The sequence below is a fragment of the Coregonus clupeaformis genome, chromosome 24 (genome assembly GCF_020615455.1).
Source record: "Coregonus clupeaformis isolate EN_2021a chromosome 24, ASM2061545v1, whole genome shotgun sequence".
In the NCBI taxonomy this organism is placed as follows: Eukaryota; Metazoa; Chordata; class Actinopteri; order Salmoniformes; family Salmonidae; genus Coregonus; species Coregonus clupeaformis.
Genome location: NC_059215.1, coordinates 55245442 through 55271432, shown reverse-complemented (window position 1 = coordinate 55271432; position 25991 = coordinate 55245442). Strand labels below are relative to the sequence as shown.

Below are 25991 nucleotides of genomic sequence, written 5' to 3'. Positions count from 1 at the left end.
TGGCTTCGTTAGTCACCCATTCGGCCTGCTAACTAGCCTGCTAGGAAGACCAGCCAGCCAACCATTTGTTACACACCATGCGGTACAACAGCCGCTTTCACGTTCTTGTTGATGAAATCTGCCGCTATAGCCGGGTCCTCGAATCTGTGCATGGAGCCGTCCGGTAAAGTCAGTCTCAAAACCGCAGGGGTAGATGAGGCCGAACTTCACGCCCGGACAGGCGTGTAGTTGGCGTTTCACAGCTCCAAAGCTAGCCCGCCTCTTAGCCACAGCTGTTGTGTAGTCCGCAAATATCGAGACTCTTTTACCCTTATGTAGAAGAGGGGATGCTTCTCCCGATCTTCTCAGTATGTCGTTGCGGACGTGAAAGAAATGCACCCTGATGACAAATGGTCGTGGGGGTTCTCCATCCCTGGGTCGGCTACGCAGAGTGCGGTGAGCCCGGTCTAGCAATGGCTTCTCCTCTAGCCCGAGTAGCTCCTGAAGTAGCTGGGCCATGTACTCCGTGGGCCTTGGGCCCTCCACTCCCTCCGGTATTCCCAGTAGACGAATGTTGTTCCTCCGCATTCTACTTTCCATATCTTCGCATCTATTATCGAGGAATGCCACCCTAGTTGTCAATGAGCCGACGTTAGCCTCTAGCTCGCTAATGCGAGTGCTGTGGTCTGTAGCACCAAAATATAACATTCTGTTATTAGCTTACTGGCTGTATCAAGTCTTATTTTATACACAAATAGACACACACAAACAACATACACAAACCCCTTCAAAATATAATTAGCGGCAGGTGTATTGGTGATGTGTGTAATAATAATTGAATATTGAGCTCACTTATACAAACAAGCATACTCACTGACTCACCCACACATGCGCCTGCTTTTCTGACCCACATAAAGCATGTGCTTGGAGTCATACAGCTTGGCTTTCTCTCTCTAGCTGCACCCCCTCCTCATTCTACTCTCCCTCTTATCTCCACTCCTACGCCTCAGCCTCAGCCTCAGCCTCAGCTTCAGCCTCAGCTTCAGCTTCAGCCTCACTCACATGTTCTTCTCTTCTATACAACCACCTCTGCCGGATCTTTCCATATCTCTCTCACACTCTTGCTCTCTCTCTCTCTATAGCTCTCTTTCTCTCTCTGTCTCCATCTCTCTCCACTATCTCCCTATCTATATTGATCTCTATCTATCTATCTATCTATCTATCTATCTATCTATCTATCTATCTATCTATCTATCTATCTATCTATCTATCTATCTATCTATCTATCTATCTCTCTCTCTCTCTCTCTCTCTCTCTCTCTCTCTCTCTCTCTCTCTCTCTCTCTCTCTCTCTCTCTCTCTCTCTCTCTCTCTCTCTCTCTCTCTCTCTCTCTCTCTCTCTCTCTCTCTCTCTCTCTCTCTCTCTCTCTCTCTCTCTCTCTCTCTCTCTCTCTCTCTCTCTCTTTGTGCATCCACTCTTCTCAGCATCCACATTAGTAACCACCAGCAGAGTAAAAAACAGAGAGAGGACGATAGAAGAGCACTGTTCCGGACTCCAGGAATGGCCCCTAAAAGAGAACCGTCCATTAAGAAGTCTCCATCGCCTGTAGCCCAGCAGCCCAGACTGGGGCCTCCATTCCCCTGCCTGCCCTCAGCTAACCCTGCCCAGCCAAGGTCAGCTCCAGAGCAGAAACCCAGGATGCTGCGACCCTCTGACTCTCCATTTGACCCCAGCACCATGGAGGTGAGTGGAGGTGCTTGCCACAGCACCCAACTCTCTCTCTCTCTGTGTGTGTGTGTGTGTGTGTGTGTGTGTGTGTGTGTGTGTGTGTGTGTGTGTGTGTGTGTGTGTGTGTGTGTGTGTGTGTGTGTGTGTGTGTGTGTGTGTGTGTGTGTGTGTGTGTGTGTGTGTGTGTGCGTGTGTGTGTGCAGCATTGGCAGGGCTAATGTGGGACGCAGGCTTAAAAATACAAGACAGAATGACTAATATGGCTTTATTAGGGTGTGCTGAAAATGCTCCCATCTTATAATAGACTGAAAAGCAGGCAAAGTGATAGCCTGTATCTTGAGATGCAAACAATCAATCCATTTTGAAAATATGCACTTTATTACTATTGTTTTGTCATAGGAAATTTTTAAGCTACAAAGCATCTCAAATCATGTTTCTCAATATTATGATGTGCTTACAAAACGGATGACACAAATCCTCTTTCAAATCCTCTTCCTATTGTTTTATCAGAGACTAATAGGAACCAAATTACCAGTATCATTCTGGGATAAAGGTGAGTTGAAAACTAGGGCACCGCTATAGAAGCTGTCTGTGACTGACTGACCTCCTCTGGGAGGAGGGAGTGTGCTCATTTCTCTACAGGAGACGTTCAGATTGAACCTTCCGCATTTTCATATGTATTTCCTGAGAGGAAGATTATAAAAAGGTTTGGTTAGAAATGTAAAATCACAGATTGGTAGGGCTATATTTAGTCACCCACATTAGCACTGTCACTCTGTTGTGAAACGTCCATAGCTTCGCTCTCATCAATGCTACTTACTTTGCTATAGAATTAGTCAGTGCTTGACTTGGACTGAAACTGGTGCCGGTACTCATTTTGTTTATATTTAGGTACAGGAGCTCCACTACTTTTGAGCTAATATTCTATTAGAGGAAAATGAGCTCAAGCAGCAGAAAATGTGAGGTGCCAGTACTCAGCTCCGGTGAGATTCGGCCCAAGTCATCCACTGGAATTAGTGTTCTGCTGCATGTGTCTGTGTTGGGAGAGTTTATAAAGGGGTCAATAAACCCCTAGACTATATACACCCCTTGGCACTTCGTCCTCATTGATCAAAGAACTAGACAGATTGTGGCCCATATATCTGTTCGACTAGGTATGCAACTCAATGAGATAATCGCTGGACCTAAGGAATCCAACACCATTTTTGTCACAGGCCAAAATTAAACACAACTGTAGTGTAGCTTGGCCTATAACAGTTTCCAACAGTGTTACCATGGACAGGGGCCAGGGCACGGGCCACTGCTACCCTGCCCTGTCCATGGTTATGCGTACTGCGCAGATGCAGAAAAGAGCTATGACGCGCAAGTAAACACTTCTGGGGCTGTGCTAGTACTATGGTGCTTTCAAGACAACTGGGAACTCGGATAAATCAGATGTAAAATCATGACGTCAGTGATCTTCAGGACGGAAAGTGGGAGCGCTAGAAAGAGGCCCGAGTTCCTGACTAGGAAATCCCGAGTTAGATGACCAGTCTAAACGATTTTTCCCAGTCCAATATCGTTTGTTTCCGAGTTCACAGTTGTCATGAATGCACATGAAGTCGGAATTCAGAGATCTCCGAGTTCCCAGTTGTTTTTAACGCGGCATTAGTTGGGCTTTCCCTCACCTCCGACCAGATTCATTCCTCCACCTCCCGGTATCTTCGACACAGCCACAGATATGGTGGGTTCTTCAATAACCTGGATTAAATAGATAGCTATCTAGCTTGCTACTCGAAATGGTATTCTTATATGGGAATTGTGTGTCGAACTAGATAACAGGTTGTTAACTTTACTTGCTAGCTAGCCAGTTTGCTTGAGCAGAGCCAGCTAGCAAGTTATCGTAGCTAGATAACGTTAGTTGCTTAACAGTACTCGCCAGTACTGTATAGTAGCAACCCTAACTCCTTGATATACGTTGTCATACCAGTAACTATATTTGCCACTGTCTCCAAATGTCGCCCGGATGTTAGTCTTTTTCTTACTGACTAGTAACTAGTTCCTAGCTAGGTAAGGTGATAGAAAGTTGTCTGGCTAGTTAGCTAACATTAGTTAGCTGGGTTAACTAGCCAGCCACTGCCTGGTCCTTGCCCACAGGGTTTAACAACATCATAGCTAACTTAATCTTTCTTTGAACAGTCCGACTTCTCAGAAGATCAAATCATGGGTGAGTTACAAACTAGTTAACTAGATTAGCTAGCTAACTACTGTAGCTAGTTAATTTCCAAAAACGTTAACTATACCAACTCTTGCATGCTGCGGTCCTCAACTCAGAGACCGATGCAACTTTCCTTTTCTTCCTTGCTCGTCTGACGTTTTCCTTTTCTAGTTATCATACGCTTTATGCTTTGTCTGTCATTCCTCTATAGTAGCAAAATTACCACTCTTTTCTTTTTGTCCTTGCTTTTTTCTCACTCCATATGCAACTGGTTGTTCTTTCCAGATTGAGTTTAACCTGGATCAAATACACGGTGAGTTATTGGTGAAGGACCCTAACATTTGGCCCTTGAGTCTGGGACCTTAATTAACAGTGTTGAAAGGCATGTTGTTGGTCTGATACGGTTTCGATAGGCACACCATGGATGTTAGCCTACAAGTACAGTGTGTCACTGGTATATTTCATGACACTCAGTGAGCATAACCTATTATTTTAGCCCATTGTGTCATGTCTATTTCCTGTTTTTACTGTCAATAGTTGGGATTAAACTAGCTATAAACAGACTTTCTATCTATGTTAGTAAGCTCAGGTCTAGTATGTGAGGTAGTAATCGGCTCCTCGTGTGTGTTGGTGCATTTCTATAGACAGAGAATCCACCTTTTGCATACCATATGCAAGTTTTTTTTTTTTTTTTTTTTTTTTTTTCACCTTTATTTAACCAGGTAAGCCAGTTGAGAACAGGTTCTCATTTACAACTGCGACCTGGCCAAGATAAAGCAAAGATACAATTAGGCTAGTTAGTAGTGTGTTTGCATCAAACTGCATGCATTCCCAATTGTCCCATTCCCATGTACCATAAAAGTTTCCATGCGATCTAAACTAGCTTGTCATCTCCCCTGGAGAGTTCCCTTTCCTTTTGTGGAGTTAGAAACAGACTAGTAGATTGGTCTTCTCTGCTCCCTGGCTTGTTTAATCATTGTTGGCATAATACAGCTCTCCCTCCCACTCTCCTCCACTACCTTATATGGTGTTGGGAAATGGAACTCAGCGGGCCAGGAGTGAAGAGGGAGGCACATTCCTGAGAACAGGAAAAAGTTCCACAACAGACTAGTGTTGTCTGCCTACTAGAGTTCCGAAGGGATATCCCATAGACCTACTCTGAAGGGTTGCGATCAATCCATTTAAATTCAGTTCATTTGGGAAATAGGCTATATTGAAATGTATCACTTTTTTAAAGGGTGCCATTTAAGGTGTCAACCCCCCCAGCTAGTCCCTGAACTCAATTAAACTAAACAATAGACCCAATTATCCTGGGTAGACACATTCAGTGAGATGCCACAGCAGTGTGTGTGCTAGCTAAGCAGTTATTTTAGCAAAAAATATGTGACGTGATACACATTATCAGTTGTTGGGCTATAGACTGACTGGTGCTCATTTTTTCCCAGCAGTTTCTAGCATGTTTGCATTTTCCCCCCTTTTTTTTTTTTTTCCCCTCCTAGCATGTAACATCTTCTTTTACACACTCACTCATTTCGTTTCCCCTCCAATCCTCACCTCACTCTCATTGGAGAAGAGGATCCAATGACCCTCCATTGGCCTTCCTCCAATGAGCTGTGAGAGGGAGGTGAGGCATTGAGGAAAAAGGATGGTCAGACAGACAGTCACCCGTCCCTCTCTCTCCCTCCTCCAGAGTTTAAGGAGGCCTTCCTCCTCTTCGACAGAACCGGGGATGGGAAGATCAGCTACAGTCAGTGTGGTGATGTCATGAGGGCGTTGGGACAGAACCCTGTCAACGCTGAGGTCCTCAAGGTCCTGGGCAACCCCAAGGCTGAAGGTGAGGTTGAGATACAATTAGGCTTGGGAGGTAGACCGTGGACCGTTGAAACTATTTATTTGAAGTTTTTCAAAGCATTTAAATATTTGTAGCTAATTTTTAAGTAAATACCTGCAGTTAGGAGATAAAGCAGATTGCTTTCTCCATTTCCCCGTCACATTATTTTACCTTATGAAGCTTACCATAGTTCCCCAGAACAGTTGAGCCAGTCACGTGTTTGTTTGTAAATAGCACAACGGGAGAAAGCGGTGGCAGGTAAGTCCAGTCAAGGGTCGCTTTTATATTGAAAGTCAAGTGTTTTTTTAGCTTCAATAGAGTGATCAGGGACGTATAACTATAGTTTTCCTTCACAGAAAATGCATCAGTGCAACACATTTGGCAGAAAATATCTTAATTGTCATCAGATTACAACAGAAGTGCAACGCTATTTGGCTAGCACGTAAATGAGCTTACAATGAAAAAGCAAGGTATTTCTTTGCAAAAACGATGCATTGCCATAATATTTCTAATGTGTACCTTAGAAACTACAACTACATTTCTTAAGGTTTTGCTTAAAGTTCATCTTGCATTTTACTGGAGAAAAGTAGAATGCCCTTTGGTAAATTCTCATCCAAGTGGAGAAGTGCAACTGAAGCACAAAATGTGTCTGATGCCGAGCAGAAATTACAATAAGCATTTTACATCTACAAAACGCAGCAAGATATTTCTTATGTGTCGTATCTTTTTCCCCTGTGAAAAACGAAGAATTCTGCATTAACGCGACCTCTAAATTGAACTTGCTAGTTATCTAAGTAAGTGACTGAATTAATAAGGTGACAGGGCAACATATTGTGTTAAATTTCTGCTGTGTTTGAGAAGTCAAAGCCCTTTGGATTATTTATCTATACAGCTGCCACTGCAGCTTGATTTCCTTGCATTTTTTTCTCCTCTGTTCTCAGTGCAGACAGGCCCGTTGCCCTAGCGACTCCAGACTCCACACAGACACAGCGTGTACACATGCTGCTCCAGAACCCGTACTGTTCTTTCCTCAGACAAGCATGTGTCAGAACCTTGTTCATTTGCACAATGGCTCTCGTTCACATTGCTTGTAATTGTCCAGAATCACCAAACATGACATTCGGTAGCTCCTACCTACAGTGGGGAGAACAAGTATTTGATACACTGCCGATTTTGCAGGTTTTCCTACTTACAAAGCATGTAGAGGTCTGTCATTTTTATCATAGGTACACTTCAACTGTGAGAGACGGAATCTAAAACAAAAATCCAGAAAATCACATTGTATGATTTTTAAGTAATTAATTAGCATGTTATTGCATGACATACAGTGAGGGGAAAAAAGTATTTGATCCTCTGCTGATTTTGTACGTTTGCCCACTGACAAAGACATGATCAGTCTATAATTTTAATGGTAGGTTTATTTGAACAGTGAGAGACAGAATAACAACAAAAAAATCCAGAAAAACCCATGTCAAAAATGTCATGAATTGATTTGCATTTTAATGAGGGGAAATAAGTATTTGACCCCTCTGCAAACATGACTTAGTGGTAAAACCATTGTTGGCAATCACAGAGGTCAGACGTTTCTTGTAGTTGGTCACCATGTTTGCACACATCTCAGGAGGGATTTTGTCCCACTCCTCTTTGCAGATCTTCTCCAAGTCATTAAGGTTTCGAGGCTGACGTTTGGCAACTCGAACCTTCAGCTCCCTCCACAGATTTACTATGGGATTAAGGTCTGGAGACTGGCTAGGCCACTCCAGGACCTTAATGTGCTTCTTCCTTTGTTGCCTTGGCCGTGTGTTTTGGGTCATTGTCATGCTGGAATACCCATCCACGACCCATTTTCAATGCCCTGGCTGAGGGAAGGAGGTTCTCACCCAAGATTTGACGGTACATGGCCCCGTCCATCGTCCCTTTGATGCGGTGAAGTTGTCCTGTCCCCTTAGCAGAAAAACACCCCCAAAGCATAATGTTTCCACCTCCATGTTTGATGGTGGGGGTGGTGTTCTTGGGGTCATAGGCAGCATTCCTCCTCCTCCAAACACGGCGAGTTGAGTTGATGCCAAAGACCTCGATTTTGGTCTCATCTGACCACAACACTTTCACCCAGTTCTCCTCTGAATCATTCAGATGTTCATTGGCAAACTTTAGACGGGCCTGTATATGTGCTTTCTTGAGCAGGGGGACCTTGCGGGCGCTGCAGGATGTCAGTCCTTCACGACCTAGTGTGTTACCAATTGTTTTCTTGGTGACTATGGTCCCAGCTGCCTTGAGATCATTGACAAGATCCTCCCGTGTAGTTCTGGGCTGATTCCTCACCGTTCTCATGATCATTGCAACTCCACGAGGTGAGATCTTGCATGGAGCCCCAGGCCGAGGGAGATTGACAGTTCTTTTGTGTTTCTTCCATTTGCGAATAATCGCACCAACTGTTATCACCTTCTCACCAAGCTGCTTGGCGATGGTCTTGTAACCCATTCCAGCCTTGTGTAGGTCTACAATCTTGTCCCTGACATCTTTGGAGAGCTCTTTGGTCTTGGCCATAGTGGAGAGTTTGGAATCTGATTGATTGCTTCTGTGGACAGGTGTCTTTTTATACAGGTAACAAGCTGAGATTAGGAGCACTCCCTTTAAGAGTGTGCTCCTAATCTCAGCTTGTTACCTGTATAAAAGACACATGGGAGCCAGAAATCTTTCTGATTGAAAGGGGTCAAATGCTTATTTCCCTAATTAAAATGCTAATCAATTTATAACATTTTTGACATGTGTTTTTCTGGATTTTGTTGTTGTTATTTTGTCTCTCACTGTTCAATTAAACCTACCATAAAATTATAGACTGATCATTTCTTTGTCAGTGGGAAAATGTAAAAAATCAGCAGGGCCCTCACTGTAAGTGTTTGATCACCTACCAACCAGTAAGAATTCCGGCTCTCACAGACCTGTTAGTTTTTCTTTAATAATAATAATAATATGCCATTTAGCAGACGCTTTTATCCAAAGCGACTTACAGTCATGCGTGCATACATTTTTATGTATGGGTGGTCCCGGGGATCGAACCCACTACCTTGGCGTACAACCTCCTTCCCTCAGTAAGAGCATTGAAGATGGGTCGTGGCTGGGTCTTCCAGCATGACAACGACCCGAAACACACAGCCAGGGCAACTAAGGAGTGGCTCCGTAAGAAGCATCTCAAGGTCCTGGAGTGGCCTAGCCAGTCTCCAGACCTGAACCCAATAGAAAATCTTTGGAGGGAGCTGAAAGTCCGTATTGCCCAGTGACAGCCCCGAAACCTGAAGGATCTGGAGAAGGTCTGTATGGAGGAGTGGGCCAAAATCCCTGCTGCAGTGTGTGCAAACCTGGTCAAGACCTACAGGAAACGTATGATCTCTGTAATTGCAAACAAAGGTTTCTGTACCAAATATTAAGTTCTGCTTTTCTGATGTATCAAATACTTATGTCATGCAATAAAATGCAAATTAATTACTTAAAAATCATACAATGTGATTTTCTGGATTTTTGTTTTAGATTCCGTCTCTCACAGTTGAAGTGTACCTATGATAAAAATTACAGACCTCTACATGCTTTAAGTAGGAAAACCTGCAAAATCGGCAGTGTATCAAATACTTGTTCTCCCCACTGTATATACAGCTGTGGAAAAAATTAAGAGACCACTGCAAAATTTTCTTAAATCAGCATCTCTACATGTATGACAGCCATTCCATTCCAGTGTCTGTTGAATTCCAACACAGGCACACCTCATTCTCCTGAATTAGGTACCGATTAGGCGATCACATGAACCAAATCTTATTTAACGAGAAAAAGTATAAAAACCACTGCTGTGGTCCTCACTATCCTCTTGCAATAGGACCAGCTGGATGGCATAAACAGTGCTAAAAGTACCTCAAAAGTAATATTAATTTTTAAAAAATACTATTGACCAAGCCAAAAGAGTTGAAAAGGAAAGTTTTGAGTGAGGAAAGGAAGGGTTCAATTCTGGCTTTACTGGCAGAGGGATACAGTGAGCGTCAGGTTGCTTCCATCCTTAAAATTTCAAAGACGGCGCTTCATAAGAACAAGGTCAAACAGCAGACATTGGGGACAACAAAGCTACAGACCGGCAGACGGCGAAAACGACACTCTACTGACCGGGATAACTGCCAACTAATTCGAATGTCACTCAACAACCGTAGGATGACATCAAGTGACCTACAAAAAGAATGGCAAACGGCAGCTGGGGTGAAGTGCACGGCGAGGACGGTTCGAAACAGGCTCCTAGGGGCAGGACTGAAGTCGTGCAAAGCTAGAAAAAAGCCCTTCATCAATGAGAAGCAAAGAAGAGCCAGGCTGAGGTTTGCAACAGACCATAAGGATTGGACCGTAGAGGACTGGAGTAAGGTCATCTTCTCTGAGTCCAATTTTCAGCTTTGCCCAACACCTGGTCGTCTAATGGTTAGACTGAGACCTGGAGAGGCCTACAAGCCACAGTGTCTCGCACCCACTGTGATATTTTGTGGAGGATCTGTGATGAACTGGGGGTGCTTCAGCAAGGCTGGAATCGGGCAGATTTGTCTTTGTGAAGGACGCATGAATCAAGCCATGTATAAGGTTGTCCTGGAAGAAAACTTGCTTCCTTTTGCTCTGACATTGTTCCCCAACTCTGAGGATTGGTTTTTCCAGCAGGACAATGCGCCATGCCACACAGCCAGGTCAATCAAGGTGTGGATGGAGGACCACCAGATCAAGACCCTGTCATGGCCAGCCCAATCTCCAGACCTGAACCCCATTGAAAACTTCTGGAATGTGATCAAGAGGAAGATGGATGGTCACAAGCCATCAAACAAAGCAGAGCTGCTTGAGTCTTGGCGCCAGGAGGAGCATAAAGTCACCCAACATCAATATGAAAGACTGGTGGAGAGCATGCCAAGACACATGAAAGCTGTGATTGAAAATCAGGGTTATTCCACCAAATATTGATTTCTGAACTCTTCCTAAGTTAAAACATTACTATTGTGTTGTTTAAAAATGAACATGAACTTATTTTCTTTGCATTATTCGAGGTCTGACAACACTGCATCTTTTTTGTTATTTTGACCAGTTGTCATTTTCTGCAAATAAATGCTCTAAATAACAATATTTTTATTTGGAATTTGGGATAAATGTTGTCAGTAGTTTATAGAATAAAACAAAAATGTTATTTTTACCCAAACACATACCTATAAATAGTAAAATCAGAGAAACTGATAATTTTGCAGTGGTTTCTTAATTTTTTCAGCAGCTGTATGTATGTATGTATAACTTTATGAGCTGGATTGCCTGTTTTTGCTAATCTTTTATTTTCATTTGCTCTCGTTAGCATATTTAGCTAGCAGCCTCCATGGAAATGTGCTATTACTTGTGCTAATTGTTAGCGTTGGTATTTCTGTATTTTCTGTAGATGTTATAACCGTGTATTGCTACCACTGTATCATCAAAGGTATTATCTAAGTTAGTTTCAGAGATAGTCAGAATATAAATGTAATCTGTTACTAGCAAGTTACTAATTTCATGAACCTTGTTTCTTAATCTATATATGTTAACGTGGGCTATTTTTAGCAAATTTCTGGGATGCTTAATTGTTTTCATTGCTTTACTGGTAAGTTTAGCAGAGGTAGACATGCTCATGTTATTTATGTTAGTGCAGGATGTGCTGCACATAGTGGACTTCCTACTAGGGCACACCACCTCAGTGCTAACACTAACTATGGTTCATAGGCACATGATTACTGCATACAATAGCTGTGGGATCAGCAGAGGCATTCGGGGCAGTTAGAGGGACATAAATCAGGTTACTTACATTGTGTCTACCAATGACCCTGGTATAATGTACATTTGCTGAAGCATTATGACAACTCAGCGACACAATGGTTGAGATTAACTGAGCTGGGCTTGGGTCATTTGGCCTGTGGAATGTTGTCCCACTCCTCTTCAATGGCTGTGTGAAGTTGCTGGATATTGGTGGGAACTGGAACACCCTGTTGTACATGTTGATCCAGACCATCCCAAACATGCTCAATGGGTGACATGTCTGGTGAGTAAGCAGGCCATGGAAGAATTGGGACATTTTCAGTTTCCAGGAATTGTGTACAGATCATGTGGCTGCAGTTGTGAGGCCGGTTGGACGTACTGCCAAATTCTCTAAAACGACGTTGGCTTATGGTAGAGAAATTAACATTACATTCTCTGGCAACAGCTCTGGTGGACATTCCTGCAGTCAGCATGCCAATTGCGCGCTCCCTCAAAACTTGAGACATCTGTGGCATTGTGATGTGTGACAACTGCACAGAGTGGTCTTTTATTGTCCCCAGCACAAGGTGCACCTGTGTAATGATCATGCTGTTTAATCAGCTTCTTGATATGCCACACCTGTCAGGTGGATGGATTATCTTGGCAAAGGAGAAATGCTCACTAACATGGATGTAAACACATTTGAGCACAACATTTGAGAGAAATAAGCTTTTTATGCGTATGGAAAATTTCTGGCATCTTTTATTTCAGCTCATGAAACATGGGACTAGGGCTGTTGCGGTGACCATATTATCGGCACACCGGCGGTCATGAAGGCAGTGAAATTCCACGTGACCGTTTAGTCACGGTAATTAGGCTTCTCCAAGCTCAGATGCTGCTGCTGGTCATTAGTAGCCTACCAAACATGCTAACTGCCTGGTACTCTACTCTATTGTCCCTCTAATCACTCTGACAACAATGCAAATGTACCGAAAATCTAATCAAACACCATGACAGCTCATGTTACGCAACATTTCTATAGGCTATGCAATTGCGTGAGAAAACCGAGTGATGGCATCTACTGAAAAGAGGAGGATCCCATCAGCTTTCTATAGGCTAGGCCTACTATATTTATTTCTCAATTTTCCTAATATTAAGCACATTGCTTATATTTTCTATAAAAGTATAGCCTACCACGGGAAAAGTGTCCTCCGTTCGCTATTTAAGTGCATAGATGACATGTCTTTTTTTCTCGCTGCCCCTGTATCGATACAGGTGCATGATAATGGTCCATTCTAAATTAAAACAAATTTCATAGGGGCCTCCCGAGTGGCGCAGCGGTCTAAGGCAGACCCGTGTTCATTCCCGGGCTGTGCCTCAACCGGCCGTGGCCGGGAGTCCCATAGGACGGCGCACAATTGGCCCAGCGTCGTCCGGGTTAGGGGAGAGTTTGGCCGGTGGTGCTTTACTTGGCTCATTGCGCTCTAGCGACTCCTTGTGGCGGGCCGGGTGCCTGCAGGCTGACCCCGGTCGCCAGTTGAACAGTGTTTCCTCCGATACATTGGTGCGGCTGGCTTCCGGGTTAAGCTGGCGGGTGTTATGGAGCGCTGTTAGGTGGGTCATGTTTTGGAGGACGCATGACTCCACCTTCAACTCTCCCGAGCCCGTTGGGGAGATGCAGCGAAGAGACAAGATCGAAAAAGGGGGTAAAATATAAAAATTAATTCACACATATATTATTTAGTATATGAAAAGACAAGATTAAATCAAGAATAGTCTGATGGGTGACTTAACCTATCACTTGTGAATGATATATTATCACTTGTGAATGATGCCCAGCATAAGAAACAATGCCTTTAGCGATTTCTTTCAATCTTCTTCTAATCATAGTCACACACCTCATGTAGCCTAGCCCACAGGCCTATACATTTTTTATTTTACCTTTATTTAACTAGGCAAGTCAGTTAAGAACAAATTCTTATTTATAATGACGGCCTACACCGGCCAAACCCGGACGACGCTGGGCCAATTGTGCGCCGCCCTATGGGACTCTAAATCACGGCCGGTTGTGATACAGCCTGGATTCAAACCAGGGGGTCTGTAGTGACGCCTCAAGCACTGAGATGCAGTGCCTTAGACCGCTGCGCAACTGTTTTGATAAGGTTTGTATCACAACTAAAGTGGCCAAATAACTTCTTTAAAATTAAGCACATTAATCCGCTTTACAAGGGGTGTAGAGCGTAACTGGCATACATAAGCAGCGCGTGACTTTCTAGTTTGTGGTAGATTATTTTCACCATAAAAAGGCACCTTTAAATAAAAGCATTACATGCATAATTGCATTTACGGTCACTTTTGGAACATTCACGCTTATAGCCTACTACCATGTGCGCATCGCTGCGCTTATAATGTGAAGAAATAGCCTAATAGTTTATCAACATTTTTAAGCTAAACGTTCTGATCTGTTGCGTCAGCCACATTGCGTAAAAAAAGTTTTTGGGATACTAGTGGTTGTATTAATTTGGGATCTATCGCATCCCACAACTGTCCCAGACTGTTTTGAAATATTTATTTCTCGCACAGAATAGAATAGGTCGACTTTTGTACTATGGGTGATAGTAGATTGACATAGGCTAGTGCTTTTGCTGTTCGTTAGGCCTACTCATCTTGTTGGCTGATGAAAAGTAAATGTGAACAGTTCTTCCAATATCTTCAATATGCACCTCGGAATTGGATAAGGACGCGCGCAGTAGCATCCCCAATGTGGTTGTCTTCACTTGTAGCCTGTGAGAAAGACCCGATCACATGATGGAGAGCCATGTGAGTGAGAGATGATTCGGAGCGCGCAGCACTCAGGGAGAAGAGCACAACGGCCACTGGCCGCAAAAGGCATGGATTTGTTTAGGGTGCATTACGGCCACACAAAGGGGATGCCGCCATGAAATTCTAGGCATTATCAAGTACTTGTCAAATTGTGAATGAGTGACTGATGTAGTGTGTACAGCCTTCGCAACAAACAAAGCAGAACTCATGCCTTTCAAGCGACTTTTTTCAAATCATCATTAGAGTTGCATCATGCAGCCTTACAATGTATTACAAATCAAAACATATAGCCCAACGTTTGTAGAACAACTACAGTTACATTAATAACTCTAAATTAAGCATATAGGAATACCTATTTCTTTGTTAACTGCTCAACACAGAATAGCGGCATGTGCGCACTGCCTCAAATAGTTTGGAGAAAATATCCTTTCTATTTTATTCAGCTTTGTTCAATTGTATTCTTCATACTATAAAATAATGCCACAGAATTCTAAGCAAATCTTGTCTGCTAAATGAACTAGTGTAGCCCACAGCCATTTGTTATAGCCAGATAAGGGACCTAACATAAGGATTTATTAGACTTTGTAAAATGTAGATGTTCCGAAGGTCTGTATCAGTGGCATGTAGGCTATGTGTGGAAGCCAGGAGATGCTAAATGTGTTTATGTTAATTAACGGTCAATTACTGTGAGAACGACAGTTATTTGCTTGACAATCACCAGCTGACGAAATTTTGTGACCGCCACTTTTTACATGTGGCATTTTTATATTTTTAAGTATATTTTATTCTGTGCACTACTGATTGCACCAATGCGTCCCTGAGAATCTCAAATCATATCATTTTCTTTTACAAGAATGAGAAACAGGAACTGTTTTTAGGTTGTGCTTTCTAAGACGTCTACATGAAAGTTAGTTTGGACAGCCATCCTTTACCGGTCCCTGTATGTCTCTACAAGAACTTGTTTGGACCTGGGTTCTTTCAGTTTTCACACACAAGGGCCTTATCAGGTGCCCAAATCCACTGACCACCATTTTACCAGTGATGACTCATGGCTAAAAGGGTTATGAGTTTATACCCGTGTTCATTCATATCATCCATTTCTACTTTTTCAGAGATGAACCACAAAATGCTTGACTTTGAGCAGTTCCTGCCCATGCTGCAGGCCATCGCTAAGAATAAGGACCAGGGCTCCTTTGAGGATTTCGTTGAGGGACTGCGTGTCTTCGATAAGGAGGGCAACGGAACTGTAATGGGGGCAGAGCTACGTCACGTCCTCACCACACTAGGTGTGTTAGACTCTTTTACTCTTTCAGATCTGAGGGAAAGATATTTTTAGAATGTGTGTTTTTATCCACAACATTTAAATCCCTGCTCAAAATAATCCAATTTGGAAGTTGACTCAAAATAAATATAAAAAATATTGCCAAAATATTCTGCAAGGTTCACTCCTCAGTGATGAATTAATTGTTTATCACTACACAAATATGTAGCATGAACCAGACATTTTCTGGTAAAATAATATTTTCAAACTGAAAACTGCTGAACATGAGGCTCTTGAACAGTGTCTTCTGTAGCTCAGTTGGCAGAACATGGCTTACAATAATGGGTTTGATTCCCTGCATCACCCATACGTAAAATATATATGGACTCATGACTGCAAGTCCCTTTTGGATAAAATCGGCTGCTAAATGGCATATACACTATATACAGTTGAAGTCTGAAGTTTACATACACTTAGGTTGGAGTCATTAAAATTCATTGTTCAACCACTCCACACATTTCTTTTTAACAAACTATAGTTTTGGCAAGTCAGTTAGGACAGCTATTTTGTGCATGACACAAGTAATTTTTCCAACAATTGTTTATAGACAGATTATTTCACTTATAATTCACTGTATCACAATTCCAGTGGGTCAGAAGTTGACTGTGCCTTTTAAACAGCTTGGAAAATTCCAGAAAATGAAGTAATGGCTTTAGAAGCTTCTGATAGGCTAATTGACATAATTTGAGTCAATTGGAGGTGTACCTGTGGATGTATTTATAGCCCTACCTTCAAACTCAGTGCCTCTTAGATTGACATCATGGGAAAATCAAAAGAAATCGGCCAAGACCTCAGGAAAAAAAATGGTAGACCTCCACAAGTCTGGTTCATCCTTGGGAGCAATTTCCAAACGCCTGAAGGTACCACGTTCATCTGTACAAACAATAGTACGCAAGTATAAACACCACGGGACCACGCAGCCATCATACCGCTCAGGAAGGAGACGTGTTCTGTCTCCTAGAGATGAACGTACTGTGGTGCGAAAAGTGCAAATCAATCCCAGAACATCAGCAAAGGACCTTGTGAAGATGCTGGAGGAAACGGGTACAAAAGTATCTATATCCACAGTAAAACGAGTCCTATATCGACATAACCTGAAAGGCTGCTCAACAAGGAAGAAGCCACTGCTCCAAAACCGCCATAAAAAAGCCAGACTATGGTTTGCAACTGCATACAGTGGGGAAAAAAAGTATTTAGTCAGCCACCAATTGTGCAAGTTCTCCCACTTAAAAAGATGAGAGAGGCCTGTAATTTTCATCATAGGTACACGTCAACAATGACAGACAAATTGAGAAAAAAAAATCCAGAAAATCACATTGTAGGATTTTTAATGAATTTACAATTATGGTGGAAAATAAGTATTTGGTCACCTACAAACAAGCAAGATTTCTGGCTCTCACAGACCTGTAACTTCTTCTTTAAGAGGCTCCTCTGTCCTCCACTCATTACCTGTATTAATGGCACCTGTTTGAACTTGTTATCAGTATAAAAGACACCTGTCCACAACCTCAAACAGTCACACTCCAAACTCCACTATGGCCAAGACCAAAGAGCTGTCAAAGGACACCAGAAACAAAATTGTAGACCTGCACCAGGCTGGGAAGACTGAATCTGCAATAGGTAAGCAGCTTGGTTTGAAGAAATCAACTGTGGGAGCAATTATTAGGAAATGGAAGACATACAAGACCACTGATAATCTCCCTCGATCTGGGGCTCCACGCAAGATCTCACCCTGTGGGGTCAAAATGATCACAAGAACGGTGAGCAAAAATCCCAGAACCACACGGGGGGACCTAGTGAATGACCTGCAGAGAGCTGGGACCAAAGTAACAAAGCCTACCATCAGTAACACACTACGCCGTCAGGGACTCAAATCCTGCAGTGCCAGACGTGTCCCCCTGCTTAAGCCAGTACATGTCCAGGCCCGTCTGAAGTTTGCTAGAGTGCATTTGGATGATCCAGAAGAGGATTGGGAGAATGTCATATGGTCAGATGAAACCAAAATATAACTTTTTGGTAAAAAGTCAACTCGTCGTGTTTGGAGGACAAAGAATGCTGAGTTGCATCCAAAGAACACCATACCTACTGTGAAGCATGGGGGTGGAAACATCATGCTTTGGGGCTGTTTTTTCTGCAAAGGGACCAGGACGACTGATCCGTGTAAAGGAAAGAATGAATGGGGCCATGTATCGTGAGATTTTGAGTGATAACCTCCTTCCATCAGCAAGGGCATTGAAGATGAAACGTGGCTGGGTCTTTCAGCATGACAATGATCCCAAACACACCGCCCGGGCAACGAAGGAGTGGCTTCGTAAGAAGCATTTCAAGGTCCTGGAGTGGCCTAGCCAGTCTCCAGATCTCAACCCCATAGAAAATCTTTGGAGGGAGTTGAAAGTCTGTGTTGCCCAGTGACAGCCCCAAAACATCACTGCTCTAGAGGAGATCTGCATGGAGGAATGGGCCAAAATACCACCTACAGTGTGTGAAAACCTTGTGACGACTTACAGAAAACGTTTGACCTGTGTCATTGCCAACAAAGGGTATATAACGAAGTATTGAGAAACTTTTGTTATTGACCAAATACTTATTTTCCACCATAATTTGCAAATAAATTCATAAAAAATCCTACAATGTGATTTTCTGGAGAAAAAAAATCTCTTTTGTCTGTCATAGTTGACGTGTACCTATGATGAAAATTACAGGCCTCTCTCATCTTTTTAAGTGGGAGAACTTGCACAATTGGTGGCTGACTAAATACTTTTTTTCCCCACTGTATGGGGACAAAGATCGTACTTTTTGGAGAAATGTCCTCTGGTCTGATTAAACAAAAATAGAACTGTTTGGCCATAATGACCATCGTTATGTTTGGAGGAAAAAGGGGAACGCTTGCAAGCCAAAGAACACCATCCCAACCGTGAAGCACGGGGGTGGCAGCATCATGCTGTGGGGGCGCTTTGCTTTTTACTAGGATTAAATGTCAGGAATTGTGAAAATCTGAGTTTAAATGTATTTGGCTAAGGTATATGTAAACTTACGACTTCAACTGTATATACAAAGGTATGTGGACACCACTTCAAATTAGTGGATTTGGTTATTTCAGCCGCACCAGTTGCTGACAGGTGTATAAAATCGAGCACACAGCCATGCAATTTCCATAGACAAACATTGGCAGTAGAATGGCCTTACTGTAGAGCTCAGTGCCATCAATGTGCACCTTTCCAACAAGTCAGTTTGTCAAATTTCTGCCCTGCTAGAGCTGCCCTGGTCAACTGTAAGTGCTGTTATTGTGAAGTGGAAGCGTCTAGGAGCAACAACGGCTCAGCCGCGAAGTGGTAGGCCACACAAGCTCACAGAATGGGTCTGGCGAGTGCTGAAGCGCGGTTGCAACACTCATTACCCAGTTCCAAACTGCCTCTGGAAGCAACGTCAGCACAATAACTGTTTGTCGGGAGCTTCATGAAATGGGTTTTCATGGCCAAGCAGCCACACACAAGCCTAAGATCACCATGCGCAATGCCAAGTGTAAGTTGAGTGGTGTAAAGATCGCAGCCATTTGACTCTGGAGCAGTGGAAACGCGTTCTCTGGAGTGATGAATCACGCTTTGCCATCTGGCAGTCCGACGGACTAATCTGGGTTTGGCGGATGCCAGGAGAACGCAACCTGCCCGAATGCATGTTGCCAACTGTAAAGTTTGGTGGAGGAGGAATAATGGTCTGGGGCTGTTTTTCATGGTTCGGGCTAGGCCCCTTAGTTCCAGTGAAGGGAAATCTTAACGCTACAGCATACAATGACGTTCTAGACGATTCTGTGCTTCCAACATTATGGCAACAGTTTGGGGAAGGCCCTTTCCTGTTTCAGCATGACAATGCCCCCGTGCACAAAGCGAGGGCCATACAGAAATGGTTTGACGATCGGAAGAACTTGCCTGGCCTGCACAGAGCCCTGACCTCAACCCCATTGAACACCTTTGGGATAAATTGAAACGCCGACTGCGAGCCAGGCCTAATTGCCCAACATCCGTGCCCAACCTCACTAATGCTCTTGTGGCTGAATGGAAGCAAGTCCCAGCAGCAATGTTCCAACATCTAGTGGAAAGCCTTCCCAGAAGAGTGGAGGCTGTTATAGCAGGAAAGGGGGGACCAACTCCATATTAATGCCCATGATTTTGGAGTGAGATGTTTGGCGAGCGGATTTCTACATACTTTTGGTCATGTCCTGTATATTTTCCCTGCTTTTTATAACTCTGTATGTCTTTCAGGGGAGAAGATGACAGAGGAGGAGGTAGAGACACTTCTTACGGGACACGAGGACGCTAATGGCTGTATCAACTATGAAGGTGAGCGGGAAAGAGAGTAGAAACAGAGAATGATGGATGGAGATGGGAGACAACAGGATGATATAACCGGACTAATCAGGTTAATGTGTTTTAATGAACCCACCACCCTTACACCACTACTACACCTCTTAAGTAAGTAACACCAAAATACAACCCAGAGAGCTAGCACATCTGGTTATGCAACACTGCCCTTGCATGACAGTGCATGTTTCCTTGCTGTGTGTGGATCGGTAATGTAGAGTAATATGGAAGCTGTCAGGGGGAGCTTGCTGGGGTACAGTGTGTACAAAATTAAGATGCAGCTATAGCTGTTTTTAGAGCCTGCTTAAATGGACAACTAAGGAAGTGCCTGCATTGACGGTTGAGTAGTCAAATACTGGTATTGTGTACTGATGAAACAGTCAGCTGAAGACCTGGACTGAGGTGGTGATTAGTACAGTCGTGGTCAAAAGTTTTGAGAATGACACATACTAATTTTCACAAAGTCTGCTGCCTCAGTTTTGATGATGGCAATTTGCATATACTCCAGAATGTCATGAAGAGTGATCAGATTTGTCATGAAAATGAACTTAATCCCCCAAAAAACATTTCCACTGCATTTCAGCCCTGCCACAAAAGGACCAGCTGACATCATGTCAGTGATTCTCTCGTTAACACAGGTGAGAGTGTTGACGAGGACAAGGCTGGAGATCACTCTATCATGCTGATTGAGTTAGAATAACAGACTGGAAGCTTTAAAAGGAGGGTGGTGCTTGAAATCATTGTTCTTCCTCTGTTAACCATGGTTACCTGCAAGGAAACACGTGCCGTCATCATTGCTTTGCACAAAAAGGGCTTCACAGGCAAGGATATTGCTGCTAGTAAGATTGCACCTAAATCAACCATTTATCGGATCATCAAGAACTTCAAGGAGAGAGGTTCAATTGTTGTGAAGAAGGCATCAGGGCGCCCAAGAAAGTCCAGCAAGCACTAGGACCGTCTCCAAAAGTTGATTCAGCTGCGGGATCGGGGCACCACCAGTGCAGAGCTTGCTCAGGAATGGCAGCAGGCAGGTGTGAGTGCATCTGCACGCACATTGAGGCGAAGACTTTTGGAGGATGGCCTGGTGTCAAGAAGGGCAGCAAAGAAGCCACTTCTCTCCAGGAAAACATCAGGGACAGACTGATATTCTGCAAAAGGTACAGGGATTGTACTGCTGAGGACGGGTAAAGTCATTTTCTCTGATGAATCCCCTTTCCGATTGTTTGGGGCATCCGGAAAACACCTTGTCTGGAGAAGACAAGGTGAGCGCTACCATCAGTCCTGTGTCATGCCAACAATAAAGTATCCTGAGACCATTCATGTGTGGGGTTGCTTCTCAGCCAAGGGAGTGGGCTCACTCACAATTTTGCCTAAGAACACAGCCATGAATAAAGAATGGTACCAACACATCCTCCGAGAGCAACTTCTCCCAACCATCCAAGAACAGTTTGGTGACGACCAATGCCTTTTCCAGCATGATGGAGCACCTTGCCATAAGGCAAAAGTGATAACTAAGTGGCTCGGGGAACAAAACATTGACATTTTGGTTCCATGGCCAGGAAACTCCCCAGACCTTAATCCCATTGAAAACTTGTGGTCGATCCTCAAGAGGCGCGTGGACAAACAAAAACCCACAAATTCTGACAAATTCCAAGCATTGATTATGCAAGAATGGGCTGCCATCAGTCAGGATGTGGCCCATAAGTTAATTGACAGCATGCCAGGGTGGATTGCAGAGGTCTTGAAAAAGAAGGGTCAACATTGCAAATATTGACTCTTTGCATAAACTTAATGTAATTGTCAATAAAAGCCTTTGACACTTATGGAATGCTTGTAATTATACTTCAGTATACCATAGTAACATCTGACAAAAATATCTAAAAACACTGAAGCAGCAAACTTTGTGAAGACCAATACTTGTGTTATTCTCAAAACTTTTGACCATGACTGTACTATAATACAACAAAATGTCTTGTTGGTTAATGGTTGATTTGTGAATACAAAGAGTTTGTAACATGCTGTGTAACTTTTCTATCTCCACAGCCTTTGTTCGTCATATCATGTCAGGCTGAGAGCCGCTACAGGTCAGGCTGAGAGGGTATAACATCATGTCAGGCTGAGAGCCGCTACAGGGTATAACAGTGCTCTACCCAGGCTGTCCTGCTTAGCCTGCTAAACTACCCTTTAGAACATAGAACACACTGCTAAACTACCCTTTAGAACATAGAACACACTGCTAAACTACCCTTTAGAACATAGAACACACTGCTAAACTACCCTTTAGAACATAGAACACACTGCTAAACTACCCTTTAGAACATAGAACACACTGCTAAACTACCCCTTAGAACATAGAACACACTGCTAAACTACCCTTTAGAACATAGAACACACTAGCTCTTAGAAGACAGTAAGCCAACATCAACTCTGTGTGTAAATTAATTCCCTGCTGTCACAGATCATCCTTGCATTACTGTTTTGCACTCCTGTACCACACATTTAATAGACAATCAAAGTAAGAATTTCTCTCCTGATCTAGGGTCCCTTTTGGTAGTATCAAGCAGTTAAAGTGTATTTGCCAAATATAATAATTATTGCGGTGGGAAAGCCTGGTGAGAGCCCTGTTGTGTGGTCTGGACTAGAGGTTTTGACTCATGGTGGACTGAGACTGTCTCTCTGCCCATGGCTGCTGAGGCATGCTCCTCTCTCTGCCCCTGGCTGCTGAGGCATGCTCCTCTCTCTGCCCCTGGCTGCTGAGGCATGCTCCTCTCTCTGCCCCTGGCTGCTGAGGCATGCTCCTCTCTCTGCCCCTGGCTGCTGAGGCATGCTCCTCTCTCTGCCCCTGGCTGCTGAGGCATGCTCCTCTCAATGCCCCTGGCTGCTGAGGCATGCTCCTCTCTCTGCCCCTGGCTGCTGAGGCATGCTCCTCTCTCTGCTGAGGCATGCTCCTCTCTCTGCCCCTGGCTGCTGAGGCATGCTCCTCTGTGTCTACACCTCGCTTCCTCTCACCTTGGACCTTCACCTCCAATGTGTTTTGAGAAGGAGGCGAGGAGAGCGGACTCAAGGAAATACAATTGAGATTCCCCCTTTTTTAGAGGGGTAGTTTTTACATGCTGAGCAGAAGTGGTTGTTTTACTCGGTGTTCATACCTTGCTGGATAATGCTAATGTAATTTGACCGCCTTTGCCATGTGTAATTAATGCAAAAAATATATATTTGGGCTCTCGCGTGAATGCCATGACGGGCGGGACCAAAATAGGCCTTGGTTTGCCATGGAGTTTTTATGTGAAAGCCCCATTTCATACTTTACACAGACAATCTGGACCATGTTTCCCCCTGTTCTCCCATAGACCAGTCACTCCTTCCTTTACTTCTGCTAACTACAGAATTACAGTGAAGCTGTAGCTGGATGCTAAGATCTCCCTGTACTTTAGCTCCCCCTGATCTGTGTTTTGCCTGATGACTCTCCAGAATTTAATTCTGCTGCTCTGTTGATCGCTCCATACATTGTCTGAAGCTGTTATCCTAGAAGTTGTTGGTGCTGACGTCAAAATGAGGGCCGTTGTACAAAACAAATTCATCAGCGATTGGATCGTCTCTAACCTGTCAGAGTATCAAAGCCAATGACGTGATTCATGATTTGGGTAGGCCGGCTCTGACCCAACTCATCGGTTTCTGGGACCAATCAGAACAGTCAGAATGTGTTTGCATTCTACAAGACGTCAGGGAGGAAAGCAAATCTAGACTCATGGTGGAGAAGATACCCTAGTGGGTGTGGCGTTGGGCCAGAACCATGTGGCTAATCTGTCTACCTCTTGTATAGAAAATAAAGCAGGTAGATGGCTTTATTCTCTTCTAGACTCTTCTTGGATCATCATAGACCTGTCCTCCTGGCCAATTCTAGGAGATAGATACTGTAGTAGAGATGATCTCATCCTCTGTCTTGCTCCCTTCTTCCTCTACTGATGAGGGATCTATCTACCTCTTACTACAACGTCACACTGAGGGATCTACCTCTTACTACAACGTCACACTGAGGGATCTACCTCTTACTACAACGTCACACTGATGAGGGATCTACCTCTTACTACAACGTCACACTGATGAGGGATCTACCTCTTACTACATCGTCACACTGATGAGGGATCTACCTCTTACTACAACGTCACACTGATGAGGGATCTACCTCTTACTACAACGTCACACTGATGAGGGATCTTCCTCTTACTACAACGTCACACTGATGAGGGATCTACCTCTTACTACAACGTCACACTGATGAGGGATCTACCTCTTACTACAACGTCACACTTGGGTTGATTGTGAAATAAGCTGGATGAGAAGGTTTTTTCAGCTGGAGATGGGGTAGTTTGTCCCCAATTACCTGTGAATTGTCATTCTAATGTGTCATTTCTCTCTTACTCCCATATCTTTCTCTTCCCCCCCTCTCATCTCTTTCCCCCTCTCATCTCTTTCCCTCTCCGTCACAGAACTTGTCCGGATGGTCATGAGCGGTTGAAGACCAAGAAGAACATTCCTTCCTTTTCTTTGTTAGTTTATTTCACCTTGTTTATTTCTGTTGACATATTCCCCCTTCTCTTTGCCACTATCTTCCATCCCTCTCCTCCTGCCTGCTCCCTTTGTTGTCGTATTATGTCTTCACGTCTTTTATTTTCCAAAGTGCCTTTACATTCCCACGTTAAGACCATGATGACCCAAGTTATGTTAATGGCCCAGCCTGGCCCTTTGGTCCATTGAATTAAGAATGAGACCAACTTGCATGTAACTAGATGCTTGTGTGCTGCTGGAGTGACCTGCAATAACATTCCCAGATACAGCAATTAAATCCTACCCTGTCTGGTTCCAGATCTGTTTGTGCTGTCTTGGGACCAGGGTACTTAATAATACCTATCCTTGGACAATGATTATTGTTGATGCAATACATGGCTTGGCTGTGTCAGTGGGGAGGGACAATGTTGTGGTGGTGGGTGACCAATGACCTATTATTGGCTAAGACTTAGCCTGGGTCCCAGACTGGTATGTGCTATCTTGCCAACTCTGTCATTGGCATGACGTTGACAGCAATGGCGTTGGCAAGACAGCACAAACCGATCTGAGACCAGGCTAGCGAAGACTTGCTTTGGCTGGGAATGTCTCCCTTCCTATTGCTGCCAGAGCTGTGCAGTTAGTTAGCCTAAATGTATATGAAGCTATATAATCATGCCGATGTAGAAATGCAATGAACAGTTCAGTGGATTTCTGTTTTATTCTCCCTTTATTTGTTGCAGCATTCAAATAAATGATTTTCTGAAAACGAAAAGTTGTTTTTTACTTTTTTTTTCTATCAAACATTAAACTTCTAAGATAACAACATGATTTGACAGGGTGAACTTAATCAGCTATGGATATTTGTGGTCAAATCATTTTAAAAGACAAAATGTGTCAGTTAACTACTGTTTTGTGTTCAGAAATGAAATGTGTAGCATTATATTAGGCGGACACAAGATGGCAGTGCTGTCTATTTTGGCAAAAATACCCTTCATACTTGGCACACCCTGGCAACTTGTACTGTATGTTTTATGAATGATAGGCAGTAACCATAACAAAACAACTCCGTTAATGACCATTTCTAACAGTCTGCTTTTGATTGAATAGTGGCTTAATGACTTTTCACTGTAGTGAAGGCATGCTCTAACTCAACGGGAGTAGTGTTCACTTCATGTAACACTTTTTTTCTGTAGTTCCACAGTTGTCTTATGACCAGTGTTAGAATAATTATCTAACACTCTTTAAGAGATTTCATAATGTATTTTAGAACCACTTCAATCTTCAACCTTTCTTGGCACTGATTCTTATATTGAAATTGTACAGTTGTTAATTGTCAGTCAGTATGTGATCCTGTATGACAGTGTTCTAGTTTGGAACATGGAACTGTATGACCGTGTTCTTGATTGGAACATGGAATGACAAACTGACCAGGTGAAAGCT

At 43.4% G+C, this 25991-nt stretch overlaps 1 protein-coding gene across 5 annotated transcripts; it reads left to right on the top strand.

The window, feature by feature from the left end:
* Positions 1 to 1524: 1524 nt before the first annotated feature.
* On the top strand, positions 1525 to 25323 carry LOC121537880 (myosin light polypeptide 6). Of its 5 annotated transcripts, none has more exons than XM_041845511.1 (7): positions 1525 to 1722; positions 4190 to 4217; positions 5595 to 5738; positions 15437 to 15610; positions 19905 to 19982; positions 22047 to 22087; positions 24494 to 25323. In XM_041845511.1, exons 1-6 carry the CDS (start codon positions 1540 to 1542, stop codon positions 22073 to 22075), a joined length of 636 nt encoding a protein of 211 aa, XP_041701445.1. In that variant the 5' UTR covers positions 1525 to 1539; the 3' UTR covers positions 22076 to 22087; positions 24494 to 25323. The 5 variants fall into 5 exon arrangements, with proteins under 5 accessions (XP_041701445.1, XP_041701444.1, XP_041701449.1 ...); XM_041845514.1 differs by lacking the exons at positions 1525 to 1722; positions 4190 to 4217 and adding exons at positions 3189 to 3430; positions 3886 to 3913; XM_041845510.1 differs by lacking the exon at positions 22047 to 22087.
* The last annotated feature ends 668 nt before the right edge of the window (positions 25324 to 25991 follow it).

Coding starts and splice junctions, on each gene's coding strand:
- LOC121537880 (XM_041845510.1), top strand. CDS start 1,540: ATGGCCCCTAAAAGAGAACCGTCCATTAAGAAGTCTCCATCGCCTGTA. Junction 5,739..15,436: donor GGGCAACCCCAAGGCTGAAG/GTGAGGTTGAGA, acceptor CTACTTTTTCAG/AGATGAACCACAAAATGCTT. Junction 19,983..24,493: donor TGGCTGTATCAACTATGAAG/GTGAGCGGGAAA, acceptor TCTCCGTCACAG/AACTTGTCCGGATGGTCATG.